We start from the raw sequence: 25,834 nt of genomic DNA, 5'->3' as shown, positions 1-25,834 counted from the left end.
AAGAAACTGCCCTGAAATTCATGTGGAAACGTTTAATCAAAAGCCATAATCAAGCCAAAATGTCTCTTCATCCATCATCTTATGATCAAATAACTGCCAAAGGTTTAAATGCTGGCGTGGTTAAAATGTTCTGGTTGTCCTGTACTGTTGTTTAAATAGATTTTTAGTAATTCCTTCAGCGATGTTCTGTGAAGAAATAAACAACAGGGATTTGTCACCTCTGTTATTGCATCACCTGTTGAGTTTGTTTAACTGTGTGTGTGTGTGTGTGTGTGTGTGTGTGTGTCTTACATAAGGTGTGTATGTAAGGATGGATATGAGGGTGACGGTCACTCCTGTACTGCCATCAACCCCTGTCTGAAGAGTAACCGAGGAGACTGCGACACCAATGTAAGATTATTTCTTTGTGTGTGTGTGTCTTCAAAGCAGTGATCGGGGGGGTTCTGTCCTAAATCCTGAGTCTAGACGCTGATGGTGGTGAAGGAAGAAGCCTGAGGCTGTGAAACGGGGCTCTGACTGAGGTGTCTGTGGGGTGGGGATTGGGAGGAGGAGGGTTGAACGAATGAGGGTCTGTAAGGGAGTACGACGGAGATTTGACACAAAAATGGAAGCTGATTGGCTCAAAGAATGTGGGCAAGAAGATAATTGGACTAGAGTAATGATGTCAATATTGAGATTGACAGTGTGGGAAATCTTTAGTGATGTAAAGAACAGAAAAGCAGCCGAACACCCAGGAAAGCAGACAGATGAGTGACTATAGAGCTTTCAAATTGAGTTTCATTTCAATAAAGCACACAAACCGATTTACTAATGTTTGCAACATTTCAACTTACTGCTTGTATATTTAATGAAGAAGAAAGAAAGAAGAAGAAAAAAGCACGTTTTATATTTCTTGATCGATACTGAAATGAACTGACTGAGCCTGTGTTTAAAAAATAGCTATTAACTAACTAACAACAACTATGAAAGCTTTTTGGGGATTATGCTCACATACTGTTTTGTCACATTTATTTTTTTGTAAATCTGGCTTTATGTGTTGTTGTTCTGCTATATTTATTTAATGTGTGTGATTTTATTTAACTTTTCACCTTCAGTAATCATAAAGATAAGCTCATTCAGTGCAGTGTTCTTGTCTTTGTGACACATCCTCTTTCTCTGCAGGCTGAGTGTGTATATGCGGGTCCAGGTAATGCTTCATGTGTGTGTGCTGAGGGCTGGACGGGTGATGGCAGAGTGTGTGTGGAGATCAACAACTGTCTGCTGGAGAGTCGAGGAAGCTGCAGCACCAACGCGGACTGTAAACACATCGGACCCGGACAGGTCCGTGCTTAAAATTTGTGATAGGATAAACTTTGAACTATGTTCATTGTGAATTTTCAGCTCCATATTTTGATTCTTGTACTCCGGTATAGAAGCCCAGTATAAATCCTGGGCCAAAACTAACCAGAGATCACTTGTATATATGCTGACCACATTATGTAAAAGTTGCAAATATGAGAATTCACCATTGTATATGCAAAAATAACTGGTTATTAACCAGCTGTCAGGCTGTTCTGTTTCTCATCTGACTGTTTCTCCATCTGCAGAGTGACTGTGTTTGTAAAACTGGATACATGGGCAATGGAAAGGTGTGTGTCCTCATCAACCCCTGCCTAAAAAAGAACGGAGGCTGCCATGAGCTGGTATACACACACACACACACACACACACACACACACACACACACACACACACACACACATGAACACATATGCCAAGTAAGAATGACTAATAATAACCATAGATCACAATTTCCCAACTTTTGGGTTAAATAAAGCATGTTGGTTTCGAATGAGATTGTAGTGTTATGTGATCAGCAGCACAAACACCATGTAGAGTGTAGCTCCAGTTCAGTGAGTCAGGAGGTGAAGCCTAGCAGACACTTACAGCTACAGTTGTCCAAGTCAGCACACCTGTTAGTCAGAACCTCTAACTTTTAAGCCAAATATATAAGATGTATAGTTATTATTAATGGGGAAAATTAGTTATAGAGCCTGGTACCATTGTAACAGGCATTAAATAGTTTTAATGCTGTAAAGTTGGGTATTTTAACATAGGAGTCTGACGGGACTGGCTTTGTTTTGGAGCCAGCCTCAAGCTTCAATTTAAGCCTTGGAGGTTAGCACTCAATAATGATAATTGTAGCTTTTCTCATTGATGTGTTACACTAACTCTGCATTCAGAAAAATGTATCAACAGTGTAAATCCATTAAGTTTAAAGGTAAAGATTCAGTCCCATCAATTAGCATTTGTATATAACTACAGAGGAACTCTACTTGCAGGGCAAATAAGGTGCAATTAGGAAAAATATCTTAATGATGATCATTAAAACAAATTAGTTTGAAAAAATTAGGTAAAATAGCTAAAAGATTGTGAAACTTTTTTTATTAGCATAATGAGATTTGATCAGACATCAAGAAAGTATTTGAAGTCTTTGTCTGTTGGATGAATTTTATTAAATCTTTAGAGCTTGTGATTCTTTTCCCAACATGAAATTTTTTCCTTGTTTGGCATTTTGTATTGGGGATATGATGAGAGCAACCTTAGTGAGACCCATAGTCAGAGCAGCCACTTTCACCAGATGAATCAAATAATTACAGTTGATTCGAGGTCCTGATCTGTGTATGCTAACAAAGAAAGCATCCCTCTGTGTGTAGAAAAGCTGTTTATGGTCACACTTTGTAGAAAATAGTTCATACTTCTAGTCATTGAAGAGACCATAGTATTATTGCTTTTCTATTTTTAAAGTTTAAATCTTTATCCCTTGAGAGCATAGTAGGCATAAACCTTGTTTCTCTTTTCTGCCCTGCTCGTAGAACAGAATTACTGGGTCTGCATCACAAGTTAGTGAGGGTGGTCTCTGCCTACGCTAGCAGCTGCTCTTGGAAAACCTGAAAACTATTCTAATGCTTGTCAAACCTCATCTTTATTGATGTCGGAACTTTTCATTATGTTTGGTACAGGCGATGTCATCGACTGTTATCTCAAAGGAAATTCTTGCATGTAAAACAAAAAATTAGTTTGTGAGTACTTTGTGATGCCACAGTATTAATGATTTAGATTAGCATCCTATAATTCTCTCTCTCTGTTTCTGTGTGTGTGTGTTTTGTTTTTTGTATGTCAGGCAAAGTGTGAGAAGACAGATGGTGGAGGTCACACCTGTACCTGTCCTGACGGCTACGCTGGAGACGGAAACATTTGCTACGGATCATTACTTGACGTAAATACTTAGCTCATTATGATTCATTGTGGTTATATAAGTTGAACTCATTCACTTTCATGGTGAGCCAAATCAGTTTCACTATGTTAAGTGAAAATAAAATGAAAGACAGTCAAAGTGTGGAACGAATATCTTTTTCATAATCTGGATTGAAGGCCGTTTATATTTATTTACTGCAGGTGCTTTAATTTCATTTCAACCATACAACATTTTTCAGGTTACACTCAGTTTTTATGCTTTAGAAAAAAAAAGCATACATGTGGCCAATATGTAGCCGGTCCTCAGGCTGCAAAAGAAAAGGAAAAAAATGTAAATTATTTATTAGTTTATTTATTGCAGAAAAAATAACTTTAACACGAGCACTCAGAGAACACGAGCAAGGATATAATAAAACTGTTTTATGATGTTTCTATTATAACAGGCTGGCATTAACCTGCTTATAAAACAAGCACTGATGTCTGACTTTTGACCTTTGACCTTGAAACCTTACATACTAAAATGTTGTATTTTATGATTTTTACTCATATGATTGTAGCACAATTGGCTGAGATCTTTAGCCTCTATATAAAAAAAATAAGATTTTAAGATGCATTCATGAGTTTTGCAAAGTTTATTGCATCATTGTGACATCATAGGGCATCTAATTGAAAAAACGTGTGTTGGATCGCCCTCTCCATGCTCTTTCATATGATATATGTTTTATATAAGTTTATATAGACTTATATGACTTATATAAGTCATATAAGTCAAATGTCTGGGCATGGGTTTAGTTCTTTTTTTTTAAATTAAGATGCCAGATTGCAGTTATTTTTTTGCATTTCTGAACAGAAAAAAATGTTTTACTGGTTGATAAATTTCTGACTCCTTAGAGAAGTCCAGTGTGTATATTTGGCTTCAGTTTGTTATTTGTCTCATAAATATCAATCTAGTTCTTACTTTTTAAAATGTTTTTAGACAAGATTTCTAAAATATTTCTGTTATTGTTTGTATTAATCAGACTTGATTCATTAACTGTAATTCATTACACAGTTATGTTTCTGTGGGTGTGTTTGCAGGAGCTGGAGATGAATGTAAAGATGTACAGTTTCTACCGGCTGACTCAGGTAAGTAAGAGGAAGACAAACTACTCTATAGTTATTGAACTTCGTCAGTTTTCTCGGTTCAAAGTTAAACTACATTAAAGCCTTGATAGCTGGCGAGTTTCCTAATTTAGTGACTGATGTTGAAAATAGGTAGAAATCTGGGATTTTCACCCCTTCTACAGCTGTTCTCCTGCAGCTCCCTCCTTTCTGTTTTGAGCCTCTCAGAAGACTGGTGTAGAGACTGACACATAAGCTAAAGACATTTACTGCTGTGCATTTTGGCCTGTTAAAAGAATATGTGTCAACTTAAACGCACACTGATTTTATAAAATATTCTACATTTCCACCTTCTGTAAAAATATGTTTTTGACAGAAAAGGGAAGCCTTTACAGAAATCGCTGTTTTGTCAACTGTGTGATGGTTTTCTCATCTATTGTTGTACATGGCACTGTAGTGGCAAAAGTGTTGTTAAAAGTTAAAAAATATGAATAAATTTACCAGCCAATGGAGTCAAGGCAGCCAAAACAATTAGACACCTACCCAGAATGAGTGTTACCTTTGACACAGGTGAAGCTTCTGTAGTTTCACCTGCTCATTGTTTTCATAAACTACTCTGCTCCAATGATAACTAAGCTGTATACGGTGTCATGTGATCAGCGTTTCAGTCATGCCTTTGAGGACCTGAATGGGAACTTAACTGTGTTGGTGCCTACTGGAGACGCTCTCAGGAACATGAGTACAGCTGACATCTTATTCTGGAACACCCGACACCACCTGCCTTACTTTCTGCGGTTAGTAAAGTCACACACACATTAAAACTGATCCTTGAGCTCAGACAAAGCATGCCAGTGCATGAAGTTTGTGTGACAGAATCAGTGTTTCTAACGCAAAATAAAAATGGAGCCAGCTTAGCACAAAGTCTAACTAAGAAATTTAGTTTACTTTTCTGTTTGTAGACTTTTTAAAATATTGATTTTATATTGAATTTTAATCTTCTTTGTCCTTTTGTTTGGTTGTTATGTTTTATTTTTTTCTGTATTATATAGTAATATGCTTGTCTTTAAACTCTGTTATGTTTTAGTGCAATATAAAAATTAAAGTGATTTTTAAACCAGCTCACAGGAGTCTGCGGGGGTATTATGATAAGTTACAGAGAATCTCTGTGTATGATAAGATAAGATAAGATAACCTTTATTAGTCCCACACGTGGGAAATTTGTTTTGTCACAGCAGGAAGTGGACAGTGCAAAAGTTATGAGGCAAAAATTAGAATACAATAAGAATAAATACAGTACACAACTGTACAGAATAGAATAAAATAAAATACTATATACAGTAGAATAAAATAAAATAAATATACAATAAGATAAAAATAGAATACAAATACAAATACTATATACAACTGAGTAAAAATACAACGATGACAGAAAGGATTATTGCACTTAGTATTATTGCATATGTATGGATGTGTGTGCTTGATCAGTTAAAGTCTTTATTATGGAGTCTGACAGCAGTGGGGAGGAAAGACCTGCGAAATCTCTCCGTCCCACACCGTGGGTGCCGCAGTCTCCCACTGAAGGAGCTGCTCAGTGCTGTCACAGTCTGCTGCATGGGGTGGGAGATGTTGTCCATCAGGGATGACAGCTTAGCCGCCGTTCTCCTGTCACTCACCACCTCCACTGGGTCCAGAGGGCATCCTAGAACAGAGCTGGCCCTTCGGATCACCCTGTTCAGTCTCTTCCTGTCCCCAGCAGAGATGCTGCCGCCCCAGCAGACCACGCCATAAAAGATAGCAGAAGCCACAACAGAGTCATAGAAGGTCTTCAGGAGTGGGCCCTCCACTCCAAACGACCTGAGACTCCTCATGGAAATGAGTATTTCCAGAGTTTTCTCCAGGCCATTGTAAATTTGATGAGACAGCTATAGACAGTGACTCATTTATCTAACACCACAATCTAGTTTAAGGTCTGTATGATCGTTTTCTTAATGAATCACAGAGATAGAATGATTTAAAGGGATACAGTATAATTTGCTTGAGATTTGGCAGATATGGGCAGCATGTGGCCAGAGGAAATCTTACTTTGCTTAAAAGGCGTCTCCTCTCCACATTAGCCTGGAGAATAAGAAGCCTGAGCTGTATTCTGCTTGTGCCCACATTTACATATTACCTGAATTGCTGACTATCACGCCTTAGGCATGTGCGATGTGCTTTTACCTTACCTTATCTTTTCACACTGCTTACAGCTGTTTGAGTTTATTAAATACTTGAATCCTCATATGATCCATAGGTGTCTCCAAAGACAGAGATCCATTTATGCATAAGACACAGCAGCAGTGACTGATAATTATTTAGTTATACCCAACACATACAGATAATCAGTCAGTAGCCAATAGTATTTCACAACAGGTGAGGCAGGTGAGCTGCCACAGAGAAGCACAGTTTAATGTTAATCTCTTGTTCTACAGATCGGTATGTAAAGTGTTTGGGTATTATATCAGTATAGTGTTCATGGATATTTGCTATCGCTACGATCTCTGATCTTTGTATTTAAATGTATAGCATAATATTTATTAATTATATGAACCCCCAGCCCATCGCCCTCTTCCCCATTGTCCAACTGATATTGAAAGGTCAGTTGCCCAGATTAAGTGGTGCTGCATTTCACCTATAGCATTTCACCTATATTCATACCTAACTAAATGCAATCCTCCATAACCCAGCCAAAATTCTGGCTCCCACAGATTGGCTCTATGCCCATGTGGCAAAAATATTACAATCAATCAATTACAGAGATTCCTGATTTTAACTCCTTATCTGCCAAAGGAAGACAATATTGTAGACATGCACAAGGCTGGAATGGACTACAAGGCCATCAGCAAGAAGCTTGGTGTGAAGACGACAACTGAAAAATTATTCAGATATGATAGAAAATAGAAGAAAAATAGAAATGTGATTAGGAATCACCCTCAGTCTGGAGCTCCATGTAATATTTTGCCTAATGGGGTGAAGATGATCTTGAGAAATTAGGTGGATCAGCCTAAAACTATGTGGGAGGGGCTTGTTAATGATCTGAAGGCAGTAGCAACCACAGACACCAAGAACAGCAATGGTTACTCACTGTGCCATAACTGAGATCTTGCAGCACCCACAAGGTCACCCTGCTCAAAAAGGCACACGTACACGTCAGTCTTAAGTTTGTCAATGAACCTTTAAATGATTCAGAGAAGGTTTGAGACAAAGAGCTGTGGTCAGATTAAACCAAAATCAAATCAACCCGCTGTGTTTGAGGAAGAGAAATACTGAGGGTCACTCAAAGAATACCATCCCCACAGTTAAGCACATAAGTGGTAACATCATGCTTTGGGGCTGTTTTTCTGGTCAGGAGGGAGCTGAAGCTTTGTGTTGGCAAGCAGCATCCAAGAAACAAAAAGGATTTAGAATGTTTCTGTAATGAGGGGTGGGCCAAAGTCCTTGCTGAGATCTGTGCAAACCTGGTGACCAACTACAAGTTACCATTTGGCTTGCCAACAAAGGTTTCTTCGCCAAGTACTAAGTCATTCAGTGACATGCGAGTTTCATGTACTCTGTGTTTTTTTCTTTTATATTTCTGGATTCTCTCTCTGTCTCAATTAAAATGAAACTACCAGGTCTTCTGTAATTGAGCAAACTTACAAATTCAGCAGGAGTTCAAATAAGCATTTCCCTCACTGATAGTTGTGTCAGTAAAGATGTTGGTGGTGCATCTGAAAGACTGTAAAAATTAAACATTTCTGTACTGTTTAAATTAGGAACTGCTGATCTGATAGATCACATGTCCTTTGCTGACAGGATCCTGGAGCGTGTTGTGTGTTTTAGAAAACTTTTCATTTATTTACTGCTCCCTTTGGTTGCAGGGCCCACGTGTTGAAGGGGATCTACTCTGTGGAAGATCTGGGCAGTATGGTGGGCAAAAGACTGCCAACCCTAAACCTACCCACTCAGTGGGAGATCAGCAACAGCAGTGGGGTAAGAGTGGGTCAGTTGTGTCTCACCACATAACTACACATTCTGGTGGGTTTACTCAGATTTTTTGTGTTCACAAGGTTTGCCTGATGTAGAAACTGCAGGTGTACAAGGGTATTCATGTCACTACATTCATGTTAGATATAACTAGTTTCTATGGAAATGATTTGCATTTTATCCTCTTTAAACTGGCGCTTACAGACAAATGTGGTATACTTTAACAAAATTAGAGAGAAAAATCATTTCAATCATTCAATCAATTCAGTCAATCTTTCAATCAAAATCATTCTGTCATTTTAATTCTTTAATAGGAAAATCTATAAGAATAACTTTTCAGTCAGTACCATTATTGTTTTGGATCCATTTTATTGTACCTTACCTTTTGGGCTGTGTGTGTGTGTGTGTGTGTGTGTGTGTGTGTGTGTGTGTGTGTGTGTGTGTGCGTGTTTCAGGTCATCCAAATTGGAAAAGCATCCATCCTCACCCCCAACCTACCTGCGATCAATGGCTATCTCCACTTCATAGACAAGGTACACGTGAATCTTTACAGTGAAATGAAAAGAAATAAATACAGATTTTTTTCATGCAGAGCAAATAATGATGTGAATAAATAACATTATTAGCATATTAGTTTACTCTCTCCCCATCTACACATACAGAGCACCTTTCTCTCTGTCTGTCTGTTGTCAGACTCTGGCTCCGCCTCTCTCAGACTGCCCACCTGAGCCTCCCACACTTATGGCTTTCCTAAACTCCTCTTCCAACTTCACGCTTTTCAGAGAGTATGTTCTGGTAAGTCTGTCTGATCTCAGCATCATGTGATAAGATGTAATCCTTTTTTATTTTTAATCTTGTTTTATTCTTCTTCTTCTTATTATTACATTTAATTAACTTCCTGTGTGTTTTCTCTCAGATGTACAACCTGTCTTCAAATCTTACTGAGTCATTTACACTTCTGCTGCCAACAGATGAGGCTATAAGGCAGCATCTTAGCAGGACTAACACCTCCATCCTGGTAGGTCAATAATATAATTCAGTGGACAGCTGCTATTCTGCAAAACCTCCAAACACTTGTCAAGAAAATGGATACTTTAAAGGTTGTTTTATACAACCTTTAAAGTATTTATACATTTCCCATTTTTAAAAATAACTCAAATAATTCAGAAATGAGCTAAATCTATTAACAAAATGTGAAGGAGCAACCACTCTTAGTTTATGTCCAAAAACATTTATGTAACGATCATTAGGTGTTAGAATATCAGCTGAGTTTAAAACATTTGGGCTGTATATTTGTGTAACACCAGTTGCACAAAAGCCATTAACTGGTACAGCGGGTCAGTATAACTATTATTTAATTTCTTATTTACAAAAAAAGGCAAACCTTCTTGAGAAACTGAGGGAGGGTGAAAAAAAAAAATTACAAATTAAATGGCAGCATAAGTGCAAAAATATTTCAATGCATCCACTGGTAAAACAGCACCTCCTGGTGGTGAACATTAACCCAAAATCTGCAGAGGGAAATTACAAAAAGTACCTTTAATATTATTTACGTATGTGAACTATGTGAAAACATTTATTGGCATCACAACATGTGGATTGTGCAACCTAAACGAATAAAGTGGTGAAATTCAGACTGACATACATTACGAACATCCACATCAAATAATAATTGAGCTGTTTCATATAACGCAAAATGAAGTGAGCATTCCCAGCAAACAATGGTACTAAGGTGGTTTGTTTGTACTGACCAAAATAATGAATCACCTTTTTGTGTCAGATATCTCCCTGTCAGGAGAGGAAGGAAATATCTGAAAGAGAATTGATGTCTATAAACCAGGCTATGTATTAATTTGGCACAGGATGTTTTTATGTTGGTCTGCTGTGTTTGAACTACAGTATCTTAAAGATGGGCTACTAAGAGCTTATCTTAGATACTTACATACTGTTTATAACAAAACTCTAATTTGTGTATAAAGTGAAATGTTTGTTGCATTAACAATTTTTTTGTAGTTGACCATCATGTCCACTCCTATTTTCTCTTCCTGCTGGTGAGATGATCCACTGCAACTCTTGTCTTTGGCTATAAATAAATCCTCTGTCTTCCATCTGTCCAGGACTCTGATGTGTTCAAGTACCATGTGATTCTTAATGAGCTGCTCTTCCCTGACCGCTTGCCTGATGGCACACTGAAAAGCACTCTGCTTGGAACTGAGTACCAGGTCCAGTTCCACTTGGACAACAACAACCAGGTAACAATAACTGCACTGACACCAGCCATGAAACTAGTGGTGGGTCATACAGCCTCACAATTATATCATTATATTCAAAGAAAATTTACAATAATGATATTTCTGACAACATAGAAGAAATACTGAGTAAGATCTTCTTAATACCTGCAGCTTCCAGGCAGCAGGATTTATAAGAGCTACTGTCATTTTTAAGAGACTTCTTAATTTGTAGAAACAGCAGCATGACACTGCAGTGGTAGTAACACAATAAACCAACTGTAAGGACAAAAGTAGTCTAGGTCGTGTTTTTCCCAGAAGTTCTCAGTAAAAGTATAAAATGATTTTATACTTTAGTTTAACGACAACTAAGGTAATGTAACCTTGTAATTTGCCAGGAGCTGCACAATAATGTCATGTAATAAAAACTGAAATAATTTTCTGCCTGGGTTGTTGTGTTGAGCTTTTTATCCAGCTCCATATAAAGCCCCATTTTTCTACCATTACCTCACAATTAATGAGTGCTAAAACGTAAACATCCAGAAGGCAAACTAGCAGATTTAAAAAAGGTAAGACGAGACATACAGTGACATAGGAAGAAAAGGCAGCAGGGAATGAGTGGCTCCGTAACCACGGGGAGAAAGACTCTGCTGATGTTGAAATTTGTGAAAATTGGAAAATGGAAATATAATAGAATGGAAAATAGAAAATATTCACCATAAAAATGGACATTCTCGCTAGTGAGGGCATCAGAGGGCATCGCTTGGTTGTAAAACTAAGTCCAATTGCATTGAGTTCTGTGGGAAAATGTACCTGCTGCTTTTTTGATCTGTTCAGTTAGTAAGTGTTTTCCTCATTAGTTTTTGGTCTCAGGTGTTAGTTTTAAGTCAAATTTAGTGCAGCATTATTTTCATTTTCTAAATTACGATCAAATTTAGAATAAAATAGACAGTATGGCGGAGTTTTCCTTCAGAATGTGCTGACCTTTTAATTGACAAGTAAAAAGTCAGTGTAATGATGGATTACACTGACTTTGAACTCCTGCTCAATAGTGATGTGCGATACCACTGATTTCCTTTCCGATCCGATACCAAGTAAAATTCAGGGTGGTATCGGCGATACTGATCCGATACCGATACTCTGTACAAAAACTTGTTTCATTGTATTTCATAATACAATATATAATTGTATTATGTAATTGTAATAATAACATAACCATATTGCTTCATAATGATTAGAGGACATCAGACAACTTGTTTTTATTGCTTAATCATGCAGAATAATCATATAGAAATAAAAAAAAAAAAACCTGACGTTGTGAGCTATTTGAGCATGTTGCCTGCCTGCAGCACTAAAGGACTCTGCGAGAGACGTCTGTCTCGCCCTAGCAGCACCTGCCCCTCTTCTCCTCTTCAGTTCGCCTCAACATAAGCTCATCATATTCTGTGATATGATTTACTCCGAGGTGTTTGACGAGGTCAGTGGTGTTGCCACAACACCTCACTGTCTTGCCACATATATCACAAACCGCGTCTTGGCTGTTTGTGGAGGTAAAACAGGTCCACACACGTCCTGTTTGCGCTTAGCCATTGTTGTGAGTGTGCACGCCAGGGGCTGGGACACATTTATACAGCCGTATTTCACATATGACTATGAAAGGCGTAAGAGGAAGTAGTTCCTTCCAAATTAGACGATCCAAATTATATACAAATTTACCCCAGAGCACTAAAATATCGATATTATAATATGAGAATCGATTCTAGAACATAAATTGCTGGTATCGGAAGAATAGATATTTCAGTATCGATCCGCACACCACTACTGCTCAACAACAGTATTTCCTGTAGTGCAGAAGCAGACCAAAGAACCACTGTCAACTGACTCCCTAAGCTAAGATGATCGTTATTTTTGTTTTGTGTAAAAGATTCATTGTAAAAAAAAAGATTGGTGTGTTTCTTCTTCTCTTGAACTCCAGACAGTTGTGAATGACATTCCTCTTGACGGGAGCGTCACAGTAACCCAGAACGGAGTCATCATAACGCTCCCTCAGGTCCTCAAAGTCCGCCGCAACAGATGCAGCAAAATGACCTACCTGCAGGTCGAGGTAAGGATAGAGAGAAGGGATGGGATAGATGGATGTTTGTTTGTCAGAGTTACTCCAGCCTCTCTGTTCTCCTTTCTGTCTCCAGGGAAGATGTACAGACTGTGATGGACCACCCCGATGCATTTTCTATCACAAACCAGTAAGAAAACTGTTATAGTTCGTGGGGTGGACATAATAACTGAAACTCAAGCTTTTCCAAAAGTAATTTTAACAGCTTTAAAAATGACCCCAAAATTAACGCATTCAGACTTTACAAAAGGGACCTGAAAGGAAGCAGGGTTGTAATTGTATGACGCGTGTCGCTGTTCTTAAAGTCATCGGGTTTTTCTGTTTAGTGTTTTTCAGCATTTCAGGCTCTTTTATTCACTTCTGCCTGTTTATGTTGATGATTCCTGATGTTGGTGTAATCTTTATGCTGCAGATCAAAAAACAGTTTCCAGCCAACATGCAACCCAACTGTAGGTACAGGAAGCGGGTCGGATCCAGGAGGAAGTCTGTGCTGGGCTGTGTCATCAAATGTCTCCGGACCACTATGGTCTGCTCAAACTTATTTCCATAAACATTATGGCTCTTTTCATAAGGGTCTGATGAAACCTGATAAATGCATAATAATCAGCTAGAAACACCCGTCATCACTGACACAACATTGTGTACATGTTTTAAATTCAATAATAATAATAATAATAATAATCATCAGCATCATCATCATCATCATCATCATCATCATCATCATCATCATCATCATAATCATAATAATAATGATGATGTCATGGATTTGTCTGCCCTGCAGGATCACTCCTGTTGCCCCGGTTACTATGGCCACGAGTGCTTCAAATGCCCCGGAGACGTCGGCAGCTGGTGCTCCAATCACGGGGAGTGTCATGATGGTAACCATGGCAATGGCGAGTGCCAGTGCTACGAGGGTTTCCATGGAACTGCGTGTGAGGACTGTGAGCCGGGGAGATACGGAGTTAACTGCTCCTCCAGTGAGCAACATGCAGACACACACACGCACAAACACAGACACACACACACACACACACACAGAGTGAAGCATTTCCTGTCTGCCATATTTTATATTTGTCACAAGGGGGCGTTACCCGGTGACGGTGGAAAAACAGCTAAATAAATATTTAGGTGTATTGACTGTAGATGTGGAGAAGAGACAAACGAGACTCGACATGTCAAAATCAATGCTGTTTAACTATGTTTGCTAGATTTTCTACATCATCATTTTAGGGCTGTTTATAAAATCATTCAAGTGCTAACGGCATTCCTAGTCCCCAGCTTCTGATTATAACAAAAACTGAGCTTCTGAGACACAGTCTTACACAGCTAAAAAAATCTATAATACTAACAGCCCTGTGAACAACAACAAAGGATCCATCCATCTTAGATCTCCCTCACCCACTCCTGTGCAAACCCTGACATGAGCTGTGAGATCGGGGGTCTCCTCCAGGTTGGACCTCCACCAAAGACCTCCGCTAGTAGCCATCAAGGAGGCATCCTAGTTAAATACCTGAACCACCTCGACTGGCTCCTTTCAATGTGAAGGAGTAAACAGCTCTGCCCTGAGCACCTTCATCTTCATGCCAATCTAGACAAATGGCATCAAGGGGAGAGCTCCAAGGAAAAACGCACTGCTGGCCAAAAAGAACATAAAGGATTGTTGCCAAATAAACATCTTGATGATCCCTAGGACTCTTGGGAAAATATTCTGTGGAGTGATGAGACCAAAGTGAAACTTTTTGCAAGGTTTGAGTCCTATTACATCTGACTACAGTGATTTCTAATTGACATAATCTTGGCCAAGTCATTGTTTATGCAACACTTTGGACTACAATCATGTGACTTAAAAATATAGAAATTGGCAAAAGCTCATTGCTCAAAACTAGCACCACTGATAAACAATAGGCTAGTGAGGCCGGTTTCTTGATCATTAACATGCAAATTGTCATGACCATTGATTATTGATCACTGATCAACAACAGTTGATCAATGGCCATGAGTACCATTCACAGAGAGTTGAGGAATGGCTGCAATCACAGCATTGTAAGATGGTAAAAGATGTACCCTTTGACCCCCTCCTCGATTCAGAGATGGTCTTTCCCTTTTCAAGTAAATGGCCTCTTTGACTCCCCGCTCAAACCAGCGTTCCTCCCTGTCCAAGATGTGTCACTATAAGAGTGTCCACTGGCCTGCAGGTGTAAATAGACTGCGGAGTCCTGGCCGGACGAGGTAGCTCTTCTGTGTTGTGCCATCCGTTCAGCCAGAGGCTGTTTGGTTTCCCTGATGTATATATTATGGCAATCCTCCTGGCACTTAACAGTGTACACTATATTACTCTGTTTGTGTCGGGGGACCCGATCCACGTGGATTTTTGGCGCAGCATATTTTGGGGTTTAAAAGCCGCAAAGATGCGGCGTTTAAAAAAAAAAAAAAAAAAAGCATCTCAACTGTTCCGATACTCCAGACACATAAGGGATCACTACAGGTTTTTGCTTTTGCAGCAGTTGTCCTTCTCTCCTGAATGGGTTGGAGCTTTCTTTAAGCGCCTTCCCAGCTTTGATAAATGTCCAGCTGAGATAACCACATTTACTCAGGGCCTTCTTGATGTGATGTTCTTCTGTTTCCAGCCGTGCTGTCTGTGGAGATGGTGTTTGCTCTGTGTTGCATCCCGATGACACCAAGTTTGTGCTCCAATCAATAATGAGACCCAAACCTTAAATACTGATCCATATGCATAGGTATACAGTACACGTTAACTTTAAATGTCTCCTGATAGACTTACTGATGGAAATCTCACAGTCTCATTTTTCATATCTTCCCGAGTGAATTTGATGTGTTGGTCCACCGATTTACTGTGATCCGTGAATTGTGGTACGCCCTTAGATTTGATTTTCAAACCAGGTGTCATCCACAAACCTGAACCAATGACTTGGTGGTGTTCCAGGGTAGGATAGCAAAGCCCTCTTTTCCACTTCTTCCATGTACAAATTAGCCACAATGAGTGAAACTGGGGAACCCATGGCACACCCATGTTTCTGCCTGTAGCACTGACCTTTGTATGTGAAATATGTGGAATGAAGACACAGTTCCAAAAGCAAACACACTTGGTTGGTGCTGAGAGTGGTCCTGTTGCTGAGATTGGGGTCATCCTGTAACCTCTTACGAACAACCTCCACTGCTTCAGTGACTGAAACACAAGTGAAAAAAGTTTCTCCCACTGAAAACGTGATGTCCTGATGAACAGAAACAACTTTTTGTGATTTCCTTCGCTGGATGATTGAGCATGCATCAAGACATTCACCAGGCAAAGCTAGTAGGTGACAGGTTTGCCACAACTGAAAATCAAATGGTATTTTTTCTTGAAAAACTCATCCATACTGCAGGAGTAGCTGCAGGGGTTTGATGCTTTGATCAGGCAGCAAGGACAGAGAAAACCAGCTTCAAGTTTGCTAATAAATCTGTTATTAGCAAACCAAAATAATCTCATAAAGCTAACAGACCTGTGACTAACACTTCATTAACTAAATAAAGTCAAGGAGGGAGTTATGAGTTGTACTGTGTGTGTTGCAGAGTGTAATTGTGCCAACGGGAAGTGTGAGGATGGTCTGACAGGAAGTGGCAGGTGTGTGTGTTATAAAGGCTGGAAAGGAGCCTCCTGCTCTCTAGGTAAGACGTCTATACAAAGGAACAATTAAATTTTAACCACACATATTTTCTCTGACCTGTCATCACCTGAAACCTGTGTGTGTGTGTTATGTGTCTCAGAGATCAAAGATGACGCCTGTGGAGGTGTGTGTGACGAAAACGCCAAGTAAGTCAATGTGTCCTCAGTTGCTGTGTTTCATGATGGTAACAGCACAAGCACAAAAAACAACAAATATTATATTTACTGACCATAATATTCTTTTTGAACTCAGTGCTACCCAGTACAGTTAGGCTTAAATTTTAATTCTGCACACCTCATTAATAGTCAGGTTTTGATAACATGGTCCAAAAGGGGGTTAATATCCATTATAGGCATATTTGCAGATGCATATAGCCTTTAACCTGCCAGCTCTGCACTTTAAAGTCTGTGGGATGTCCAATTAAGCTCATGTGAGAGCACCACAGGTAACTGTCCAAACAGAGAATTCCCATCATAGTAACGGGAACGTGGATGAAGCTCTTTCTGCAGGCTCCATGTGAGAAAGCTGTGGGAAATTAGTGATAATATTATTATAATATTATTAGCTGCCTTTTCTCTGCTTGGGCCAGGCAAGTAAATGAATGTTGCTGGTTGATATTGGTGTTTAAGACACCTATATCAAACCAGCAACCATGCTAGGTTGTTGGTTTTAAGAAAATAAGGGTTTGTTCTGAGTTTAACTAATCAGCATTGAACCTTGGCAGTTTTTCAGAGCTACTCACTTTTTACTCTTTACTCTACATCAGCAGTCCCCAACCCCTGGGCCTCGGACCGGTAGCGGTCCGTGAGTCGTTTGGTACCGGGCCGCAAGAGTTGAGGCTCAGGTGTGAAATCAGGGTTTTTATCGGTTTTTAGCGTTATTTTGTTATCGTTTTTATCGTTAACTCGGTTTTCCTGGGTCTTTTCACGTGTGTTATGAATAATTCTTCTTTTTTCGGTACCAGTACAACCTCCATTTTATGACTGCAAAGCAATAGCTATGGGCAGAATAAAAGACAGACGTATCTTCCAGGTGTAAAACGTGAATCCAAATTGCAATTGCTGGAAAACAGCATTATTTTTCATGGGCACCAGGGGGTGATACCTGTGGCTGCCAAAAGACTTGCAGTACTGTAGAAATCTATGGGAAAACTGCCCTCTGATCCCTCTTCTGAAAACTCTTTCCAGGCAAGTTTATGGGCTAAGTAGTGGTTTCAGATGATGTTGAATGAAAAATTTCATTGATTTTGTAAAATCATTCTAAGCTTTCACAGAGTCACCTATTTAGTATTTTTAATGATGTTCTAAAACCAAATGAGCTAGTGTGAAGAGTACAAAACCGGAGAAATATGAGCTCACTTACCACTTTAAGGAGTTATGAGTCTGGCAGCAGCATTTTGTTTCTCTTGGAGGTGTGAAAGAGATGATTTGTCTAAGACGATAAAGAGGGCAATGCATTAATGTCGGCATGATGACACAAATGCATGAAAATATTTCCCCAGTTCAGCTGAGTTAGATCGAAGTTTGGAGTTGTTCCATAAAAGAAAGAAATAGAAATGTGAAATACATTTTTCATGTGAGTCAAAGGATAAAATATTACATCAAGACTACAAACACAGACTCAGCAGATGAGCAAAAACAAACAAGAGTCTGACTGATTCTGGAGGAACGATAGTCATGCATAAGTCTTCTCACTTATCTGTGGTAAGCAGTCACATAAGGTGGACAGTGTATTCAAAGTCAACTGTTGAGGCTGTAAAGACATACACAGCTGAATGTCATCAGCATAGAAATGATAAGAGATGTCAGAAAAATATCAAATGATGCCATCTAACAAAGAAGAATGTAAAAAGAAAAACATAACGGACCCTGAGTTGAGCTAACAAATGAGTGGAGTGAAAGGGTAAGAATTCTGCAGTTTGCATAATTAGAATCGAAACTAAAAAAATCTAAATTAGTTAGTGAGTGTGTCATTTCAGTCAGATCAACCCCTTGTTGCAATATCTGGTTTCCAAATGCCAAGATCTCATCTCAAAGCTTCAAAACAGGACTTCACAAACCTGTGGGTGACATCAGTGTTTTATACGTTCTGTGGCAATAAAACAACCCCCCCCACTTCCCATTATTTGTCAACCATGAAAGAGAGTTTTCCAGGAAAATCCTCATGTTTCTTCCAACTTTGTCTTATTGATTTCAACAATGACATACAAAGTTAGCAACAGCTAAGTCAATCTTGATTTCAGAACAGTGGTATGTCCATTATACCCTCCAACCCCCCAACCCGAATTCTCCCCCTACCAGGTCCACACTAGACAAAACACCGCAGAGAACCAGTCTCTGCCCACACACACACAAAAACAAAAAAAACAAAAAAAAACAACATCTCAGGACCCATACACATAACAAGCATAACCCCCAAAAAACAACAACAACCACAACCACCCCCCCCACCCCACAACCAAACAAACAAACAAAAACAAACAAAGCAAAAACAGAGAAAACAAAAGCAGAGAAAGGACCAAACAAAACAAAAGGAAAAACAAATAGATAAGGTATAAATAAGATTCAAAAAAAGACAAAACAAAAAAAAAACAAAAAAAAACCCATTATAATGTAGCTTCGCTCAGTTCACTTCAGACTCAGGAAGTAAAGTAATGGTGTCCACCAGCAAGAGAAATGATTTCCAGATTTTGTTAAATTCCCTAATAGAACCTTTTAGAGAGAATCTAAGTTTTTCCAACTTTAAGTTAAAGAGTACATCTCTCACCCAATGATCATGAGTTGGGGGGTGGGGAAGCTTCCACTTCAACAGAATAAGCCTCCGGGCCAGTAAAGTGGTAAAGGCTAGGGCCTGTTTGAGGGGACCAGATAAGTTCAAGTCGGGAGGAATGCCAAAAATTGCGGAGAGTGGGTTAGGAAGGACAGTCTGGCCATATGCTTGGCTAAGTGTGTCGAATATATTCCTCCAAAATGCACTCAGTTTCGAACAAGACCAAAACATGTGGACATGGTTGGCAGGCGATAGTCCACATCTGCTACAGGCATCACTGATGGTTGGATAGATTTTAGATAATTTTGCGTTTGTATAGTGTACTTTATAGACCACCTTGCACTCAATCAAAGTATGACGAGCACAAATTGAGGACGAGTGAATCAATTTCAAAGCACAATCCCACTGCTGTTCTGGCAGGGTTGTCTGAAGCTCTTCCTCCCATCTCAGCTTAATATGAGAAATGGATTTGGGGACCAAAGCATCTAGTATTTTATACAAGGCTGATATCAGTCTGTTTTGATGAGGGTTCGTCTGCAGGATATCCAGATTTGTTTCTGGAGGCCGATTGGGAAAGTGAGGGAACTGCGTTTTTACAAAATTTCTAGCCTGAAGATAACGAAAAAAGTTGGAATTAGGCAGGTTGTATTTAGACGATAGGTCAGCAAAAGATAGAAAGGTGTCCTGACTGTACAAGTCCTTAACAGTCCTAAGTCCGTTATCTTTCCAACTGCTAAACAGTTGATGCGGCATCAGTGTTTGAAGGTACAAAATTAAAATTTTTTGATAAAGGCGTTAGCAAAGACGGTCCAAGTAGCCCGAAGTATTTTCTGAACTATTGCCAAATAGTTACCGTTTCCTTAGCTATTGGATTATCCCCAACAAAGGTTGGAGAAAAAGGGAGTGGTGAGCTGAGTATTGATGATAATGAGTAACAGCTAGATGCAGTTTCCATTTGTACCCAGGCTGTTGCAAGGGGGTCGTTATGAACCCAATATAAAAGTTTTTGTATGTTAGCTGCCCAATAGTAGTGTCTAAAATTGGGCAGACCAAGACCACCGTCACTTTTAGTGGACTGAAGAATAGACTTGCGACTAGCTTGTTTCCCTCCCCATATGAAATGTGACAGAATCGTTTCTAACTTGTCAAAAAATGCCTTGGTAAGAAGAATCGGGACATGTTGAAAAAGATACAAGAATTTTGGGAGGACACTCATCTTTATCAGGTTAACTCTCCCTGCCACTGACAATGGTAGAGAAGTCCAACAGTCACAATCTTTCCCAACATTTTCTAGTAGGGATAGAAAATTCTCCCTCATCATTTTATGTATAGAAGAGGAAATAAAAACCCCCAAATATCTAAATCCAGTTTCTGTCCACTTAAAAGGCACTATTGAGTGGGGAAGAGCTCTGGCCAGGGAATTGAGGGGTTGCAACTCGCTTTTTTGATAATTGACCTTATATCCTGACACCGGGAATGAGTTTAGAGGATCAGAAATGTATAGGAGCAAGTCATCTGCATAAAGGGAGAGTTTGTGAGTCACACCGAACCTTGTAATGCCTTTAAATCTATCCTCTGAACGCAGCCATATTGCAAGAGGCTCGATAGCAATGGCGAATAGGAGGGGTGAGAGAGGGCACCCTTGCCTAGTGCCTGTGTTGTCTTCGTATAGCTTTGAATAATTACACAGCATCCACTTGTGTTTCGCGAGCGTCTGCTTCAAACATTTTTATTGTTTATTGTTTCATTCACAAGTCAGTCTTCTTTTATAGAGGCATTCATGAGCCCTCTCAAATACAGCGCCCCCTACTGGCAAAACCCCATTGGCACATGAACACCCACACATCACCACAGTGCCCCTTTCAAGTGGAAAAGGCAAAGACAAGTTGTTGTTAGTACGAATACAGGTGGATGGCGAGGAATATAGTAGCTTAACCCAGAGAATAAAGTCAGCCCCTAAGCCAAACCTATCCATCACCTCATAGAGGAAGCTCCACTCGACGCGGTCGAAAGCTTTCTCCGCATCAAGAGATACCACAACCTCTGGAATTGAGTTGCACGATGTATGGATAATATTCAAGAGGCGTCTTGAATTGTCATATGAGTGCCTGCCGGCCATAAATCCCGCCTGGTCAGAGGCGGAAAATCCTCATGTTTCAACCAGGAAATGTTCCCTCATGAACATACTACTGAGTGAATTAGTACATGAACATACTACTCAAGAACATACTACTGAGTCGATCAGATGCTGTTATATTTGTGTGGGTTTTTATTTGCAGCTTTTGAGTTTTAGAGCTTTGATCGGTATTGGTTGAAGTTTGCGTTCCTGTTTGATTTCGTTATTACTCCGTAGTTATTTTAAGCATCAGTTCCTATTCTAGTTCTTAGCTTAGTTATGATTTGAGTCTTTGGTGCTTCGCTGTCTGTTATTAAGTTAGTTAGTCCACTGTTTACAAGTTTTTTCAATTACTTTTATTTTCATCTCCTTCCCCTCCTGTTTCTGATCCGCATTTAGTCCCTAAGGTATATATATTCTGCATAGTCCAGTGTTTAACTTTGACTTTGCCAGATTGTTCACTAATGCTCCCTGTTGTGCTGCTTATGTTTCTCCTGTTTTCCAAGATCTCAGTGTTTAGTTAGATTTCTGCTTTGTGGTTTTGGTTCCCATTTTGCAGACTTTGTTTATTTCTGGACTGTGCATCAGCCAGTAAATGCGTTTTTAATTTTTGTTTAACTTTGTCCTGCATTAGGGTCCCTTCTGCGCCCACATCCTGACAGATGTATCGCAGCGTATTTTGGAAGCAGCTCTCTGTTCTCCGTCACTAAAAATATGCGCCACGTCTGTACAGATGGAACTTTCTGCTGCCAGTGTGATTTTTGTTTTTTGTTTCTTAATCTGGGTGAGATCGCCGACACATACCTGTGTGCATTCCTGACTTTAGGATCAACAGTGAGAATCGAAGGTAGAAGGAATAAGAAAGAGTTTATTGTTTGCAGTCAGGGAGTGGAGGTGGATGGAGGTGGAGGAGGATTACAGCAGGGGAGGGTTGAGGGAAGCTGGTGGGTGGGGAACTAGTGCTGAGTGGAGATGAAGGCAGGGGGTGAGATCATGTCTGGTTTGGCTGGCAGGCGCATGAGATGGGTAGCAGATTAGTTCGACTATCAGAATCAACACAAGAGTCAAATGCACAGAGTTCATGATGGTGAAGAACTTTCATCAAGCACCGGCTGAAATAACAACCTGGTGATGAGTGATGAAGAACCAGGCTTGATATGCTGCAGAGTTGATGAGCAGGTGTGCAGTGTGCTGATCAGCAATCAGGGCTCCGGGGGAGTGAGAGGAGGGCCGGGCTGCCAGACACATGAGGAATGCACCTGAGGCACTCTGTGACCTTGACACAAAAACAGGCAGGCCAAGCTGCAGTCCACAAAAGCTCTGTTATGGAAGCAGTGAAAAGAACTGCTCCTGACCCAAAGCAGCACCTCTTTTTTTTCAAAAATGCTGGAGGTTTTCTCATTGCTGCCAGTGAAGATGAAATTACATTTATTGATGATTTCACTGCTGACTGAAGTAGCTGGATGAAGGCAGAGATTTACCGGAGCTTCCTGTTTGCCAAATGCAGCAGGGGATACAGGAGGGCAAAGGATGGTCTAAATCTGTAATTTGATACAGGCAGTGGTCCCAAACGTTTTTTGCGCCACGGACCGGTTTATGTCCGACAAAATTTTCACAGACCGGCCTTTAAGGTGTTGGAGATAAATACAACAAAATAAAACCAGTACTGTTACCAAAAAGAAGATTTATCCGTAAAGAAAGACCCAGGGAAACAGAGTTTACGATAAAAACGATTTAAAAAAAATAATGATAAAAACTGATAAAAACCCTGAAAACCACAAGTTATACACCTGAGCTTCAACTCTCGCAGCCTGGTACCAAACGACTCACAGACCAGTGGCCTGTGGGTTTGGGACCAGTGGTTTTAAGGCACCATGTAGAAGTCCCTTAAACATGCATTCTTTCTAATGGCCAGGAGGGGGCGACCCCCTGAATGAAGGGGGTCACCCATAGAGACCATAAATCTCTATCGGCGTATCGGGCCCTTGGTTTATCAGTCGAATACATCCGTCATTGGTGATATCTGATTTTAAAATAATAAGATGTCATGCTTCAGAACTGGACAAGATAAAATCAGAAAGGCTCTGCTTGAAGGGCTGCATAAACATACACGGATCAGGCATAAGATAATGACCACCTTGCAGATAATTTTTTAGCATTAAAATACACAGACACTTCATTATTGGATTGCCCTAAATGTTAAAAACGTGTTTAAAAAAATCTGTAGAGATGTGCTTTTATTATATGATGGATGGGTTTTTGTAAGTTTGTTTGATGGGGCTAGTCTGTGAGATTGAGTCTATAGTGTTTTCATCGTGTGTTCATAGTAATGAAAGGACATGTGGTCCGTTGTAACAGTAGCTCACTGAGTGTTTTTAATCCTTTTTTGACAACAGTGGAGCACCACGGCAGTGAGATATGTGTTAGGCTAGAAATTCAATTCTGTGCTGGTAATAGGATCAATGATGCGAAGAAAACTACAGAATATAAACAGTAATGCAGGGCGCTGTTCACAAATATGATTTGTAATGATAGAAATTATTAGTCACAGCTCTCAGCTTCAGTAAAAATGTGAAACACATATTGAGCCGTTTGTTTTTCTGCTGCAGCTGCATAACAGGGCCACAGGGAACAGCTGCCGTCTGCGTGTGCACGGCTGGATATGAAGGAAACGGAACCTACTGCAAAGGCAAACACACACACACACACAGCGTCATTAAACCTGTCTTTTAGTGTGATTACGCTCTCCTCATCTTTCTCTTTCTGTCTCTCAGAGCTGGATTTGTGCAGCCGGTCTAACGGCGGATGCTCAGAGTTTGCCGTTTGTACCAAAGTGGCAGCGGGAATGAGGACCTGTACCTGTAAACAGGGGTACACTGGAGATGGGGTCATCTGCCTCGGTATGTGGTCCTAAACCCTAACCTGGACCTCTATAAATCCACCAAGACCAAGAGGTTTTGTAGATCAAAGTTCTTAGACATTATTGGAAATGCTGAAGTCGCCTTCAAGTAATGATTTCAGACAGAAGAAGAATCAATAAAGGTCCTAAACTTTTTTCCTCTGTTTTTTGGCCAATGTCAGTACTGGCTAGTAGTGAAGGTTTTATCCGTATATGTTTTTAAAAAGGAAAATCTGTGGGTAGTACAGACACTTACAGTTAAAAATACTCCCAGTAAAACAGAATTGAAAAACACAAGTATATAATGGACAATAGATTTAACTATTTCATGTAATTGCCTTTGCACACATGATGCAATACAAGCATAGGCAAGGTCTAAGTTGTTACAGTTTTCCTATACGATTACACTATTTATTTATTTCAAACAACGATGACAAAATCAACCACCAGAACAAAGAAAATCTCAGTAAATTCATCACATGTCAATCCATGTTCTCAAACACTGACTCCAGGAAAAATACAGCACGGCTAAAAACTGCATCAGTAAACAGCTGTATCACAGTCCTGGGTTCTTGCCAAGTTATTTTTGTGGCTTCTTTCATTCACATTTTCCTGTTATGTTTCCATGACTCTCATTTTCACTTCCTGTTAAGTGTTGTTATTTCCTTTTCCTCGGATGTAGCATTAATGATATTTTGATAGCCTGTGTTTGTCTTGTCAGCTCTCCCTCTTCTGCCGTGCTTTCAAACCTTTGCTGTTTAGTCCGTTTAAATTGAACCCGGGTTCATTTTCACACCTGGTTTTGATCGTTGCTGCAGAGGTAAACACAGTAATGGCAGGTACAGGGGCTCCTCTCTGTAGAGAGTCTCATTATCTGACATGAGACCCTCTATGGTGGTGTCTGCAAACTTCACAAAGGTATTTGAACAGTGAATGACACTACAGTCATGTGAGAGCTGGGCTGAGCACACAGTGGCTGATGTACAGTCCCTTATTCTCATCACCTGAGGCCTACCGGTGAGAAAGTCCTTGATTCAGGAGCACATCGAAGTGGACAACACCATGTTGTGAAGCTTCAGTGGTAGTTTATCCAGGATTACCGTATTAAAGGCAGCTGAAGTCAACGATGCTATTCGTTGACTTCAGCTGCAGGTGACGCCAGGCTGTGTGCTATTGAGACTGTATCCTCTGTGCATTGGTTCCCTGTATAGGTGAACTGATGGCTCTCAATACCAGCAGGGATGATGTCCTTGAAGTGCTGCATAATTACTGAGGTCAGTGCAACAGTGCAGTAATCACATTGCAGGTGGCAGCTGACTTTTTAGACACAGAGGCAATAATGAAAGATTTGGGGCAGACAGCAACCTGATGTGACAGGTTGAAACTGTCTGAAACCCCCCCGGAGAAACTACAGATTGGTCAGCAAATTTCACACTTCACAGTCTGATCTGACACCCTGGCCGGTCTTGCAGCCTTGCTGGTGTTGGTTTTCCTCAGTGTAGAGCTCACCTGAAGAGGCAATTACTGCTCCTCTAGCTCAGAAAGGTAGATCGTCTCTCTGCTGCCAGTTTTCTGTTTCAAAGCGTGCACAAAAATGGTTCAGGGTGTCAGGGCGACACCTTCCATACATGCGGACATAGTACATTGATTACTCATGTTTAGTACACCGTGTTGGGTCTGCACCTCAGCAGGCCCGCTACTTCA

At 40.0% G+C, this 25,834-nt stretch overlaps 1 protein-coding gene across 2 annotated transcripts in view; it reads left to right on the top strand.

The window, feature by feature from the left end:
• The window catches only part of stab1 (stabilin 1), a 180,087-nt gene that overhangs the window by 41,680 nt on the left and 112,573 nt on the right, over nucleotides 1–25,834 (top strand). For both annotated transcript variants that reach the window (XM_014413209.3, XM_076884201.1), the window contains 19 exons: nucleotides 297–390; nucleotides 1,162–1,320; nucleotides 1,587–1,682; nucleotides 3,164–3,259; nucleotides 4,315–4,362; nucleotides 4,999–5,132; nucleotides 8,235–8,346; nucleotides 8,796–8,873; nucleotides 9,034–9,135; nucleotides 9,257–9,358; nucleotides 10,458–10,592; nucleotides 12,544–12,672; nucleotides 12,758–12,811; nucleotides 13,094–13,207; nucleotides 13,463–13,658; nucleotides 16,252–16,347; nucleotides 16,447–16,492; nucleotides 23,841–23,920; nucleotides 24,006–24,131. In XM_014413209.3, the coding sequence (XP_014268695.3) occupies nucleotides 297–390; nucleotides 1,162–1,320; nucleotides 1,587–1,682; nucleotides 3,164–3,259; nucleotides 4,315–4,362; nucleotides 4,999–5,132; nucleotides 8,235–8,346; nucleotides 8,796–8,873; nucleotides 9,034–9,135; nucleotides 9,257–9,358; nucleotides 10,458–10,592; nucleotides 12,544–12,672; nucleotides 12,758–12,811; nucleotides 13,094–13,207; nucleotides 13,463–13,658; nucleotides 16,252–16,347; nucleotides 16,447–16,492; nucleotides 23,841–23,920; nucleotides 24,006–24,131 (1,997 nt within the window). The remainder of the gene's footprint in view (nucleotides 1–296; nucleotides 391–1,161; nucleotides 1,321–1,586; nucleotides 1,683–3,163; nucleotides 3,260–4,314; nucleotides 4,363–4,998; nucleotides 5,133–8,234; nucleotides 8,347–8,795; nucleotides 8,874–9,033; nucleotides 9,136–9,256; nucleotides 9,359–10,457; nucleotides 10,593–12,543; nucleotides 12,673–12,757; nucleotides 12,812–13,093; nucleotides 13,208–13,462; nucleotides 13,659–16,251; nucleotides 16,348–16,446; nucleotides 16,493–23,840; nucleotides 23,921–24,005; nucleotides 24,132–25,834) is intronic.

Source organism: Maylandia zebra, linkage group LG5, assembly GCF_041146795.1.
Source record: "Maylandia zebra isolate NMK-2024a linkage group LG5, Mzebra_GT3a, whole genome shotgun sequence".
Lineage (NCBI taxonomy): Eukaryota > Metazoa > Chordata > Actinopteri > Cichliformes > Cichlidae > Maylandia > Maylandia zebra.
This window is presented reverse-complemented; position numbering and strand designations above follow the sequence as displayed.